The sequence below is a fragment of the Mustela nigripes genome, chromosome 16, assembly GCF_022355385.1.
Source record: "Mustela nigripes isolate SB6536 chromosome 16, MUSNIG.SB6536, whole genome shotgun sequence".
Classification (NCBI taxonomy): domain Eukaryota; kingdom Metazoa; phylum Chordata; class Mammalia; order Carnivora; family Mustelidae; genus Mustela; species Mustela nigripes.
The window spans coordinates 36590908-36603572 of NC_081572.1; the positions used below are offsets into that span (position 1 = coordinate 36590908).

General features: G+C 50.6%; 1 protein-coding gene across 5 annotated transcripts in view; it reads right to left on the reverse strand.

Annotated features, from left to right (window-relative positions):
* The window catches only part of HNF1B (HNF1 homeobox B), a 52571-nt gene extending 40612 nt beyond the window's left edge, over nt 1–11959 (reverse strand). For 2 of the 5 annotated variants that reach the window (XM_059379156.1, XM_059379155.1), the window contains exons 1-3: nt 11462–11959; nt 6597–6796; nt 1526–1790 (exon numbers count right to left, since the gene is read on the reverse strand). In XM_059379156.1, coding sequence (XP_059235139.1) covers nt 1526–1790; nt 6597–6796; nt 11462–11805 — 809 coding nt within the window. In that variant the 5' untranslated portion in view covers nt 11806–11959. Of the gene's footprint in view, nt 1–1525; nt 1791–6596; nt 6797–9054; nt 9914–11461 lie in introns of those variants that run through there. The other 3 variants (XM_059379159.1, XM_059379157.1, XM_059379160.1) reach the window with 3 other exon arrangements.
* Nucleotides 11960–12665: the final 706 nt, after the last annotated feature.

A 12665-nucleotide genomic window follows, 5' to 3' on the forward strand; every position in this document is an offset into this window, starting at 1 on the left:
GGGGCCTGGGGAAAAGCCTGTTCTGAGAGAAGTCCAGCCCATGGAGTTATCTGGCTGGAGTAGGGCCGAAAATGGGCCGCACAAGCTCTGTGTCCCCGGAATGAGAGGCTCAGGCCTCTGGTGTGGCTCCCCACACAGAGAGAGCAGCCAACGGGCAGGTAATGCAGGGAGAGGGTCCAGACAGGGCCTCTTGATATCTTATGTTGTGACTCTTCCCAACCTACAAAAGGTGAAATCTTTCGCTAGCTCCATCTGAACCCCTTCGAGGGACTTCTGTTCGTTTAGGGTTCAGATAGCCCCCACAGGGTGTCAGGGATGCCATATTCCTTATGTGCCACAGGGATCCTCTTCAAAGGGCAGGCTGGGAGTGGTGAAAGGGGGAACAGAGAGGTGCATGGTCTCTAGCTTTATCACTGCTGGCCAGGTGGGAGAGGGACTATCAGACTCCGCTGGGGGCTGGGGGTGGGCTTCTCATTAGCAAGGGGACAGAGCACAGCATGGGGATTCTGTGACATGTCCTTTCTTGGCTTCAGCTCCCTAGTCATATCCTGTTGTCAGAGCCAGCCCAGCCCAGAGATGGACAGAGAGCCCGCAGGTCTTGGCCAGAGCAAAGACCAGACTCATTATTATTTCATTTCATTTCATTTATTGAGAGTCAGTACAAGCTCTCGTACAAGAAAGGGGGGAGGGGCAGAGGGACAGGGACAGGGACAACCTCATGCACACTCCATACCCCGTGAAGAGCCTGACATGGGCCTAGATCTCACGACCCTAAGATCATGATGCCTGGAGCTGAAATCAAGAGTCGAAAGGTTAACTGACTGAGCCACCCCGGTGTCCCCCACCTTTTGCAGACCAGACTTTTTAGGAAGTCAAAGTTAATGTTGGAGTCAGGGAAGATGGCAGGAATGAAAGAAAAAAAAAAAGATATCCCAAGGATTTCTAATCATTTTCTTTAAAATTATATGTGGTTGTTAAGATACAGAAGAATTCTAAGCAGTGTGGGCAGAGTGCATTGGACAGATCTAACCAATTCTTTTCCACCAAGTTTCCTCCTGGACCAGTAAGTTGGTCAAAGCCAGAGCCAGTCTCTGGCTAAGGGACCATTTTTCCCTGGTCTGCATAGAGGTCAAACACTGGTTCTTGTCCTACTGACATCTTATTTTTGAACCAGCAACCTCCAAATTATCTTCCCTACAATAACAGCTCATCGTTTAAGTACCCCTTTCCTCACAATCAACTCAACAAAGCGATGTACGCTTCTTATTTCTCAACTCTAGGCCTTCTCAGGGTCTTTTTAAGGTTAACATGGGTCACGACTCCCCGGGAGGAAGAATGCACTTGAAGTTTCTCAAACTTATTTTTTAATAGTGTGAAACCAGGGTTCCATGGACCACACTTTGGGAAACCCTGCCGTAGCCACACTTAGCTGGATAACCAGTACTTCAATATCCCAGCACTGTAGGGATGGATCTCAGGTCCATGTGCTTGCCCGCCTGCTCGAGTGAGCTTCTGGTGGTGTTACCTGTTGCATTCCTCCACTAAGGCTTCCCTCTCTTCCTTGCTGGGGTTCTTTTGCCGGTCGTAGGCCTGGTACAAGATTTGCTGGGATGCGGGCCCCCATTTGAACCGGTTGCGACGCATCTTCTTGTTGGCGGGCTCAGAGCAGGCATCATCGGACTGCCCAGGCCCCTGGCTCTGTTGACTGAACTCTGGAAAGAGAAACAGCAGCTGATCCTGACTGCTTTTGTCTGTCATATTTCCAGAACTCTGGACTGTCTGGTTGAATTCTGAAAAGAGAAAGGAGTAGATTTGATAGGGTCTGTAGCCTTCACTTGGCAGACAGACAGACAGATAGACAGACAGACAAAAACACCTTTATTCCTCTCCCCTAAGCTTTGCCATCTGCCATTACGACGTGTGGGGCCATGGGGTTCAGAGGGGAAGCCCACAACAGGCCCCTCCACCAAAGCCACTGCTTTCCTTTCTCTGAAGGAGCTCCCATGTGGCCCAGCCCTTGTCTGAGCGGCAGTGTATTTTCGTCGGCTCACTGGCCCTCAGACATGAAGCAAGCCTCTGAACCCTGAACTCTTGTATTTTGGTGTCCAGGAGGATGAGCTCAACCAAGTCTCAGGTCTAGAGGTAAAGGGCTCAAAGATACAATATGCTCTTCGACCAAATATTCAGAAACCAAAAACAGCTCTCCCCAGCACTCCTCTCTCCTCATGCATCCTAGGCGTCTACCTTATGATGTTATCCCCTCGGAAAAACCCAAAACCTGTTCACTATTACTTAGGAATAAATATAACTGGAGTTTTAGAATAGAAAGAGAAGAAGCTCTCAGATTTCGGATAATTTCACACAATGTGTGTGTCCGCGCACGCGCGTGCGTGTGTGTGTGTGTGTGTGTGTGTGTGTCCAGGGGTCCATGTATGAGGGAAACAGCCCAAGAAGGAAAGGTCTTACGGATCTGCCTCACTTTTGACAGACGGCAAATGCAGAAGACTGCAAACACAGGACCTTTCTAGCAATGGCATTTAATGAGTTGAAGAAAGATAAATGTAGACAAAGCGATGCTCCCCGTCAATTCCCAGGATCTGGGTACATAGTGACCCTCAATACATTTTTTTGTTGAATGAAAGAATGAAAGGTGGCAGCTCACCCACTGGGGACACTCTAGCCCATGTGGTTTAAATGAGATTTACTATTCACTTGTGAGAGAAGAGAACTTTTGTTTTCGTCTTAGAACTACACGAACCAGGGTTCAAAGTCATTAGTTCCATTTTACAGATGAACAAACACAGAGGCCAGCCACCCTGCTGAGCAAGGACACATGACAGATTCAATTCCTAACTGCCAGTCCCCAGGTTTTGGACCTTGATGTTTTTCTTTCTTGATTCCTGGAGTCACTTCTGCAGGAGTCAGAGGCAACTTGATCCAAAATTCTCCAAGTTTCAGAGTCAGGCCACTATTTAATGCTCAAATTCCCTCCACGACACCCTGCCACGTGGTCTTCCAGTCTACATCCCTCCAGCGATGGGGAACTTACTACCGGTCTAGGGATCATTTTCCATTTTGGCCCATCCTCGGGAACAGTGGGCCTCTAACCAGCCTGAACTTGGGACTCTGCTACAGGCCGTGCTGGGCTTCGTCTGAATGGTTGCCAACTGGCCAAGTTCTAAGTAGTGTCTGACCTATCCCTGGGGCCTAGGATTTGGGTCCTACCCACTCTGGAGGATTCTCAGGCCACTTTCGGCTCCGTGTTCAGTGATTCCCAACACGTGCTTCAGACACTTCGAGAGAAGCCCTGCCCAAGCTCTGGGCAGGAAGCCACTGCCTCAGTTCTGGCTAATGGAGGGCCCTACCCAAGTCACCTAACTCTCCCCACCCCCACCCTGCCTGTTTCCCTGCCTGTGGGTCAGGATGATTATGGGGACCCACATTCCTAGGGAGGCCTTGTTTTTCCAAGTGCCTCCACACCTCTTACATTACTGGGTCTCCATGGCCACCAGCTCGTACAGCCACCTGAGGGAGAGCAAGTGGGGGAGGAAGAAGTTCCTGTCTCAAGGTCTCCTCTCCTCCTTCTGGCGTCACCAAGAGTAAGAGGCAAGGCCAGTAAGGATAATCCTGAGGACCCAGGAGCCACAGGAGGCTCTTCCTGTGTTTCCCAAATACAGATCATGACAATGAATGTGTATTGAGCCCCCGGTATGGTGGGGTATCCAAAAGGTCCATCTAATTCTCACAACATCTCCATGCAAGAAGTCTGGTCTTTTCTGTTTTATAGCTGAAGAAACTGAGATTCAGACTGCTTATAGGACTTGCCCAAAGTTGTATGGATGTGAGGCACGGGCCACAGCCCTACAGACACGACGCCTCCTTAATCAGCAACCTTTGCATCGCCTCTTGGTACAAACCAAACCCAAACAATACATCCACAAAACCATCACATCTGACTTGGGTGGAGGTAACAGAACTGACTAGTTTTGTCTGTGGTAGGGGTGAGGCTCCCTCACAGCTGCCCAGAGTTTGGGGTGGCCTCTGTCTGAGGGCTGCCTTCTGGGGAGGCAGCCTCCCTGCACGCATGCCCAAATCGGCCAGGTTGCCTTGACTGCAGGTGCCTGGAAACATCTGGGCTCTGCCCACCTCAGGGCCCTAGCCTCTGGAGTTTTGAAGAACTAGACTTTGACCCATCCTCCAGCCACCACCATCTCTCCTCCGCTTCCTTCTAGATCAATGGGGGGGAAGCAGGGAGACAGAAAATGTTCTGGTTTCAGCAGCCTCTTTATAGGCTCAGGAGCTAGCTTGGACAAGCAGATTCTCTACATGTGCATGGGCCCATGAATATTATCACTGATATCATTTTTCAGTTTTCAAAAAAGTACGTCTTTTTAAATGCTCCCCCTTGGTTTGGGGGGTAGGGGGGAAAAATGAGACAAGATGGGATCGGGAGTGAGACAAACCATAAGAGACTCTTAATCTCACAAAACAAACTGAGGGTTGCTGGGGGGTGGGAGGGTGGGGATAGGGTGGTGGGGTTATGGACACTGGGGAAGGTATGTGCTATGGTGAGTGCTGTGTAATGTCTAAGCCTGACGATTCACAGACCTGAACCCTTGGGTCAAATAATACATTAAATGTTAATAAAAACAATTTAAAAAAATAAATGCTAACCCCTTTCTCCTTTCACACGTTCCATCTCACTTGCTAATTTTTATCCCATGCTTGTGTATCTTGTATTCATCCTATAAGAATTGGGCCCAATGCCACCTCCTCTAGGAAGCCCTCTGTGATATCTCCAGGCAATTTAGCAATTCCTCTGCTGCCCCTTGTGTATACCTTTATAACAGCTCTTAGAAAGCGACAGTCATTATTTACTTAAACATGCCATCTCCCCCATCAGGTGGTAAACCTCGGAAAAAAGAGCCTGTGCATCTTACAGCCCAGGACAGTGTTTGGCACCGAATAGATGTTCAAATAATATTTACAGAATGAAGGAATGTTTCTTAAGATTTAGATCTCATGTGGCTTTAAAACAATAATGATTTTAAAAATCCCTTGCAGGGGGAAAAAAAAATCCCTTGCAGGGATAGTCTCATCTCAAGCATCTTGAGAAACTTTCTGGGACATGTGTCTTTTTCATAGTTTCTAACTGGCCTTTCCTGGATCTCTCTGCTTTCTGAGAGATCCACTGAACACAGGGAGGCAGCTCAAACTGGAGATGCCACATGAGGCTTGGACTGGAGTGAGGGCAGGCCCAAGAGTTCTCTGGCCTTCGGAGACTGTGGATCCTGAGAATGTTCTCAGACTCTCCAGGAATCAGAGAGAGTTGCTCCATGTCAGAAACACAGATTCTTAAAGACCTGTGTGGTGAATCAACCCAGAGTTTAAAAGGGGCCCCTTCTCCTATGCAGCAAAGACCTCTGGCTTTGCTGCTTCTCATCTACCCATTTAATGCTTTCAAAAGACAGACACCCTAGGAGATGGAGGTCTAAAACCTTTCCCTCCTCCAGGAAGCCTTTCCGCCCACGGGCACAGAGACAATAAATACTGAAACAATCACTTCAGAGCACTGTATGGCAGAAAACAAGAAAGATTTTTTAGAAAGTGGACATTCAGTGAGAGGGGGAAAAAACCCAACCCAGAAAGTGGTGGAAATTAGTATCTTGATGAAGAGAGAGGAGCCCATGGCCCAGAGGACAGTGGATGGGAAGAGTGGAAAACTCATACAAAATTTTCCTGGGAAAAGGGCCAGATCAAAATAATTAAAGATAATGTAAAAGCATATTCTCCTAAAAATAAAAACAGACCATCATTCAAATGCAGTTCAAACTTCCCTATGCTTCAAAACAAAAATCTCTTGGTATTACTGAGTGGAAGAAATCTTGGGACAGAAAGGAAATTTGGGGATAGAAGTGGGAATGACAGTAACTGATTGGTCAGTGTCCCAAATGGAGACACTGCTGCTATGTCCTGATTTAGCCAGAGCGGCTTCCTCATCAGACAGGGTCATCAGCTGAAGTCTCAAAACTGTGTCGATATTGACATATGTCTGGGATCATCCTAAATTGCTTTGGGATGAGAGTGCTCCCGCTCCTGGAAACAGGGTTGAGTTCTGACTGTATCTGTATCTACAGCTATCTTCTGTTTTGTACATGCTCTCCAGAGGGGAGGAAAAGAACAGTACTGGTGATCAACAGGTATGGATGGCTACAGGACATCTTCCTTGGGAACTCTGATCTGTGGCAAGGGGAGCTGTTTGGTTTAGTTTGGGGACAACAGTCCACTGTTACCTACTTGGTTTCAAAGAGAAGGATGCTGGAAGCAGGGACCAGAAAATTCAATGTACATTGCACATACTAATGGACTCATCAAGCCAGCTGGCTGAGTAGTAAGGGACCATGGAAGAAGAAAATGATGGAAATCAATCCGCTGTATGGTAACTACGAAAACCAAATCCACCTGCCAGCTTCCTTATATCTGCCAAATGCTCCGCAGGCCTTCTGGATGTAGAGGAAACTGAGGCATCCCATAGGGGTCAGAGTTAGGGAAAAGGTCACTCCAGGTTGAGGTCCAGGGGGGATTAGAGCACTTACGTCGGAGGATCTCTCGTTGCTTTCGGACGTACCAGGTGTAGAGGGCTGCGCGCTTCTGGGTCTTCATGGGGGTGCCCTTGTTGAGATGCTGAGAGAGGTGGGACTGGTTGAGACCCGTGACATCGACCACTTCCCTCTGGGGGATGTTGTGTTGCTGCATGTAGCCCTTAATCATTTTGGCAGCCCTCCAGGGGTCCTCACTAGACAGATAAGCAGATGGTTAGGATTTTGGTGGAAGATGTCTGGGTAGAAATATTCCCTTTTTAGGGCTTTTACCTACACTCTGTGCAAAACCCTGATCTTCACCCTCTTCTCCATCTGCCCAAGTGACATCCAGGGGAGAGAGGTGAGGCCAAGACAGAACCTAAAGGAAAGGGAGACGAGAGCTCCTATACAGTATACTCAGTCCCTGTCATCAGAGATCAGGAGGATAAAGGTGACATCTTCAGGGATGGGAAGGCACTACCAGCACTCCCTTTCTTTAGCAGAAAGAAAAGTTCCTATTTTATTTTGCTTTCCTTCATTTTCCTGGAAAGTGAGGGACGGGAAGGCAAAAGGCCTTCCGGAAAGTGGAGATGCCATTAACTTGGGGCTGGGTTGGCTGATCCTCCTGCAATGACAGGGGGCAGCACCGGTCTGGAATTCCAGACCTTTGCCACATTATTTCCTTTCTGAGTAGGTGTCTCAGTTTTTTGTCCTGTAAAATTGGAGTGAAACATTTGTGTCCACCTCCTGAGAAGCAAGGAGGACTTCTCAGTCAACTGTTAAAGTTTTCAGAGTTTCAGAAAAGTTTTTAAGAAATACAATGATGTTCCTCCCAGAATGAAGAATCCCTCCAGGGAGGTAAGGGCAAGTTTAAAAACCAACCAACCCACCAACCAAACAAACAAAGAAAAAACAACCCTCCACAGCCCCACCTCCCAGATGAAACCTAATAGGGATGGATAATTTCAAATCAATTTTTGAATAAGATATTAACCATCCCAAATGCCATGGTTTCTCCTATTCTTACCCTGACCCTATCAGGGAAGAAATATATCTGGAAGGCAATGTTTCTCATCAATTTCAATCATGGGATAAGAACTTGATTATACTTTTCATTTCTCAGAAACACAGGTACGCAAAAAGCTTTTCTACAGCAATGTACTAGGGTTTTTGAAATTTATTTATTTAAACTGCTTTCAACTTTGCCAATATATTTTCTTGCTTATTAAATAGGTGACTTCAAAGTGAGAGGTGTCACTTAAAACAAGAAATTTTTTAAAGGGGCACCTGGGTGGCTCAGCTGGTTAAGCCTCTGCCTTCGGCTCAGGTCATGGTCCCAGGGTCCTGGGATCAAGCCCCACATCGGGCTCTCTGCTCAGCAGGGAGCCTGCTTCCTCCTCTCTCTCTGCCTGCTGCTCTGCCTACTTGTGATCTCTGTCTGTCAAATAAATAAATAAAATCTTTAAAAAAAAAAAAAAAAAAAGAAATTTTTTAAAATGAGGCACAATATAGAACAAAAGTATTCACAACACATATCCACATATACTATTTGATAATTATATATTTAACTTAAAAAAAAAACGAGTACCCCTTTACTAAATGCTGAGGTGTATAATAGTCTGATAGAACATGGAAAAAAATGAAGAAAAAACCTGAGTTTGAAATGAAACAATAAAGAACGTGTAAAGCAGAGGATAAAACAGAGATACTGTTGCAGATGAAATGGTCATTTCTAAATGGTGCCTATCACATGGCAAAATTTATTTTTGTTTAACGAATTTAAAAGTGTGTAAGTAAACATATTTTGTAAGCGTCTGAATAACTGGTTATTTTAACAAGTCTCTGATATTAAATTCATGAGATCACAGGCTTTAGCAGAGATGTTTTGAAAGACACACTTTTAAGATTAATTACATATATGTCAATACATTTCTCAAGTATTTATAAAGGTACATCCAAGTGATGAAGCATAATGACAAAACAAGGGCAAAAAAATGCAAAAACGCAATCCATTTCACACACGGAAAATATCCACACGACGCAAATACCCGTGTAAACATCAGCGATCATTTTAACGCTTGTTTCTGGGGAATATTTCCATAGATATTTTTAGGGTAGAAAAACACTTTCAACAGATACAATTGCTTTGGAACTTAGAAAACGCCTTTGGATTTTCAAAGTTAATTGCTTTAACAGATTCTTTGACTCTCTTCGTTTTGTTTAAATTTCTTTACCTATGTTCATTTCGTGTGCCTAGGAAACCTAGGAAAATAGTGTACTGTTCTAAGATGGAAAGGTTCTGTGGAAAGAATAATTAGTTTAACAACTGGGAAGGTTAAGAAAAAAACAAAACAAAACAAAACAGGGAAACCCTACAAACTTGAGCAAACCCTTCAGCCCAGTATTTCATGACAAGAGCCTCGGGGAAGATGGCGTAGTTATACCTTTACAGCTCTCTGACCCCAGAATTCACCTGTATTCACCGGGAGGACCCCAGAGAGCTAGTTACGTCTGTCCACCTGAAAATACAGCTTAGATCGAGAGGTTCCAAACCCCGACAAATACACGGATCCCGAGAAACACGAGCGGCCACTGTGCTCGGAGCGCAGGTGTCAAACGTGCGACCCCGGTGCCGGGAGTGGGTCCAGCACGCTCCTTTTCAAACAGGGACTCTGCTGCCCAGGAGCAGGAAAGCCCTGGACCCCCGTACAGTTCGCCCCAAGCTCCTTCAGAAGCCTCAACTCTGGCTTCCTTCCTTTCCAAACGCCCGGGCTCCCGAGGCGGCTCCAGCGCGGCGCGCGGGGCCAAGCAGTGCGCCGTCCTGGACCTTTCCTTCTTGCCTTTCCCTTCCAGGAGTCCTGAGTCCAGCCAAGACACTTCTGTTCTGTTCTCTCCACTTTACCGGAACAGGGTGGGCAAAAAAGGGAGTGCTCGGGAGCCGACCGTGCAGTGACCTGGGAACCGCTAGCAATTTCTTGAAAAATTACTTTAATAAAGTCTGAGCACTCCCGAAGGTGGGGGAGGGAAGGTGGCACCCGCCTGGGAAAGGAGGAAAAACCGTGGGTCTGTCCTGCGTCTCTACGTCTCCAGCCGGGTGAGGGTCTCTGCCTCTCGCCTTCCTCCCCATCCCGCCGGAGCCAGGCTGCGCGGAGGGCACAGGGCCGAGGCCCGGTCTGCAGGTGCGCACCGCCCCGGGGCGGCCTGGACAGCCCAGGTTAGGCGCCGTGGGGCCTGGCAGGGAGCGCCCCGCAGCGCTGAGCGCGTGCACGGGCAGGAGCCCCGCGTCTGCGTTTGGACTTCCTTCCCTCTCTAAGCCGCGTTTACAACTTCACCAATGAATAACCCGCCTCTCTTCTCAACCTAATCACGACTCTTTGTGTATCTTTCTGTTGATGATTTATAGAAATAAATTAATAACACCCTAACTCCACGTGCTGCCGTTTATGTTACATCTCTGCTGCGTCCAGCCCAGCTAGGGGCTGGGTGCGGAGGGGGCCCTGGGTCGCCTCGGGCTTCGCAGAACCTCCCAGAACCCCGCTGGAAGACGCACGCTTGCGGCCAGGTGGATGGGACTAGGTCCCGCGGGTTCCCGGTGGCCGGCGGCCGGGAGTTCGGTTAGACTGCCCGGCTCTGCTCGCCCTCCAGGCCGCCCTGGAGCCCCAGCGGCTCCTCTTCCGACCCCTCACCTTCCTGCGCCCGAACTCAGGCGGTAACGAAACCGCCGCCGCTCGGGGGAACCGCGAGGGAAGAATCTCAAACCTACGAACAGCAAAAATACTTCGGAGGGGAAAAATCTAGAAATCCCCAATTATCTTTGCTAGAGAGTAAGCCGCTGGGTCCCCAGATGGCAAATTCAAATACAAGGTCACATTCCACCCCCAAACTGCTGCTGCGGGCGGGACGCCGAGGCTGCCTTACTCGGGGCGCGGCTTTGGTTCCGGCCCCTGTCCTGAAATCTTGGCGCTGAAGGGTCCGAGGCCACGCAAGGGGCTCGGTCCTAAAGTCGAAGGGCCGGGAGCGACGTGCGGTCTAAGGGAACCGCTCGGCTCCTTGGATAATTAGTAACTAGCTGTCAAAGCCCTAGGCCGGTCGGGGAGGCCCAGCAAAAGATCCCAGGCCCGCCAGGCGGCCCGAATTCCGCGAGGACGCCGGGATGTCGGCGGCCAGATCTGGAAACGCCTTTCTTTCTCAAAAGGCCACCAAATCCGCTGCGAAGGCGGTCTTAGCCGCACTTGCCCTGGCTTCCTTAGATACGTGATCCTTTTGCCCCGTGCGGGTCCGCCCCGGCCCTACAACAGGCAAACGTTTCCTTCTGCAAATCTAACCTGGCCCTGGGGATTCCGGATAACCCTAGGGCCTTGCAGGGGCGCTGCAGATGGGAGTGCCCGCCAGAGAGCTCGCCCCCCCGGATCCCGGCCCCGGGCGCCGCCAGTCCCTCCTCAAAGAACAGCAGGACGCGGTACCGGACGCCGGCCCGCGTTTCGCGGGACGGGAGAGGCGGCACGCGGGAGAAAAGCACGGCCTGGGACCTGTGCGGGCGGGAGCCTCTGCTCGCGGGAAGTGGCCACTGATTCACTGCACCCACTCGCACCTCCAGTCGCGCGAGCACACCTCCCGCCCAGAGCTCCGCCGCTCGGGCTCTCCCAGGCCCGGAGGGCCCCTCGGGTTCCGGGCGCTGGCCTGGGAAAGGGGAGATGGAGCCTCGGGATTCAGGACCCTCCGAATGCGGCACTGGGAAGGGTCCAGGTGTTGGGAGAGAAGCGGAGCACCCCCCGGGGGACTTCTCTGGTGGAAAACAGGGTCCCGGGCAGCGTCACTCAAGCACAAGGCCCGGGCTTCAGGGGTTGGGGCGCGTACTCCCCACCTCGGTCCGCGCCTACCTGAGCATCCGGTCCACCTCCGCCCGCTGCTCGGCAGCCTCCTCGGTGTTGAGCGCTTGCAGCTCCTTGAGGATGGGAGGGGTGTCATAGTCGTCCCCGTCTTCGGAACCCTCGTCCCCAGACAAGCGGCCCTTGGCGTGGCCGTTCGTGAGCGTATGAAAGACTGGCTTGGTGTCGGGGTCGGCCCCGTTCCCGGGGGACAGGGGCAGCGTCTCCAGCTTCACCCCGAAACTCGGGGATGGCAGCAACTCCTCTAAGGCCTGGACCAGCACCTCCTTGGTGACCCCGGAGCTCAGCAGGGCGCTCAGGAGTTCTTGCTGGAGCGACGTAAGCTTGGACACCATTTTCCAAGGACAGAAAAAGAAGGGGGTGAGGGGGTGGGTGGGTGCAAGAGAGGAGGGTGGAGGGGAGTTTCACAAGCGAACCCCAAGTCCAGGAGCCCCCCCACCCTTCAGCCTCCAGACACCTGTTAACTCCCCGGGGTCCCGGAGTCTCCTCCGAGAGGAGCCAGAAAACTTCTAACTTGCCATGATCGCCACCATTAGGCCATATAAGATATGCAAATTAGCGGGGAGGGCCCGGCTTTCGGCAAGATGCAAATAGTCGTGGGGAGGGGGGAAAGAGAGAGAGGGAGAGCATGTGGGGGCAGACGTGGAGAGCTGGAGACCCGGGCCGGGAGCAGGGCTTGCCAGGGTCCATTGTACTCACGCTGGGGGGCTGAAGACCTTCTTGTACTGGTTCTGTTTATCAGCCAAACTTTAGCTGACCTTTGGACTTGGTAAGCAAGCAGCTTGCAGCCTCGGTATGGGAGACTCCGGGGCTTTTCCAGACGCCGCGGGTCCAGGTTTAGTCTGGAGAGAAGAAACTGCACTTCAGGGGTGCAGGTGAGAGCTGGAGGAAGTTGGGGTGCCCTTGAAGAAGGAGACGGAGGAGGGTGCGAAGAGTAGAGAGGCCTTCCAACGCATCCCAAACGACGCAGGTGGTGGGCAGGGACAGCCAGCGGGGCGAGGAGAAACTGCCCCCTAGGGAATGGACGCGGAGACTCGGAGGAAACGGGGGTGGCAGGCGGGGTGAGTGCGGATCGCGGCGACCCCATTTAGTATACCCGTACTATTTTGCAGACCCTAGGCCTTCCCCAGAGGAGTTTGGAGGTTTGGATTCGCAGAACTGCCGGCCCCGAGAGCGTAGGCGACAGGGAAGGAGG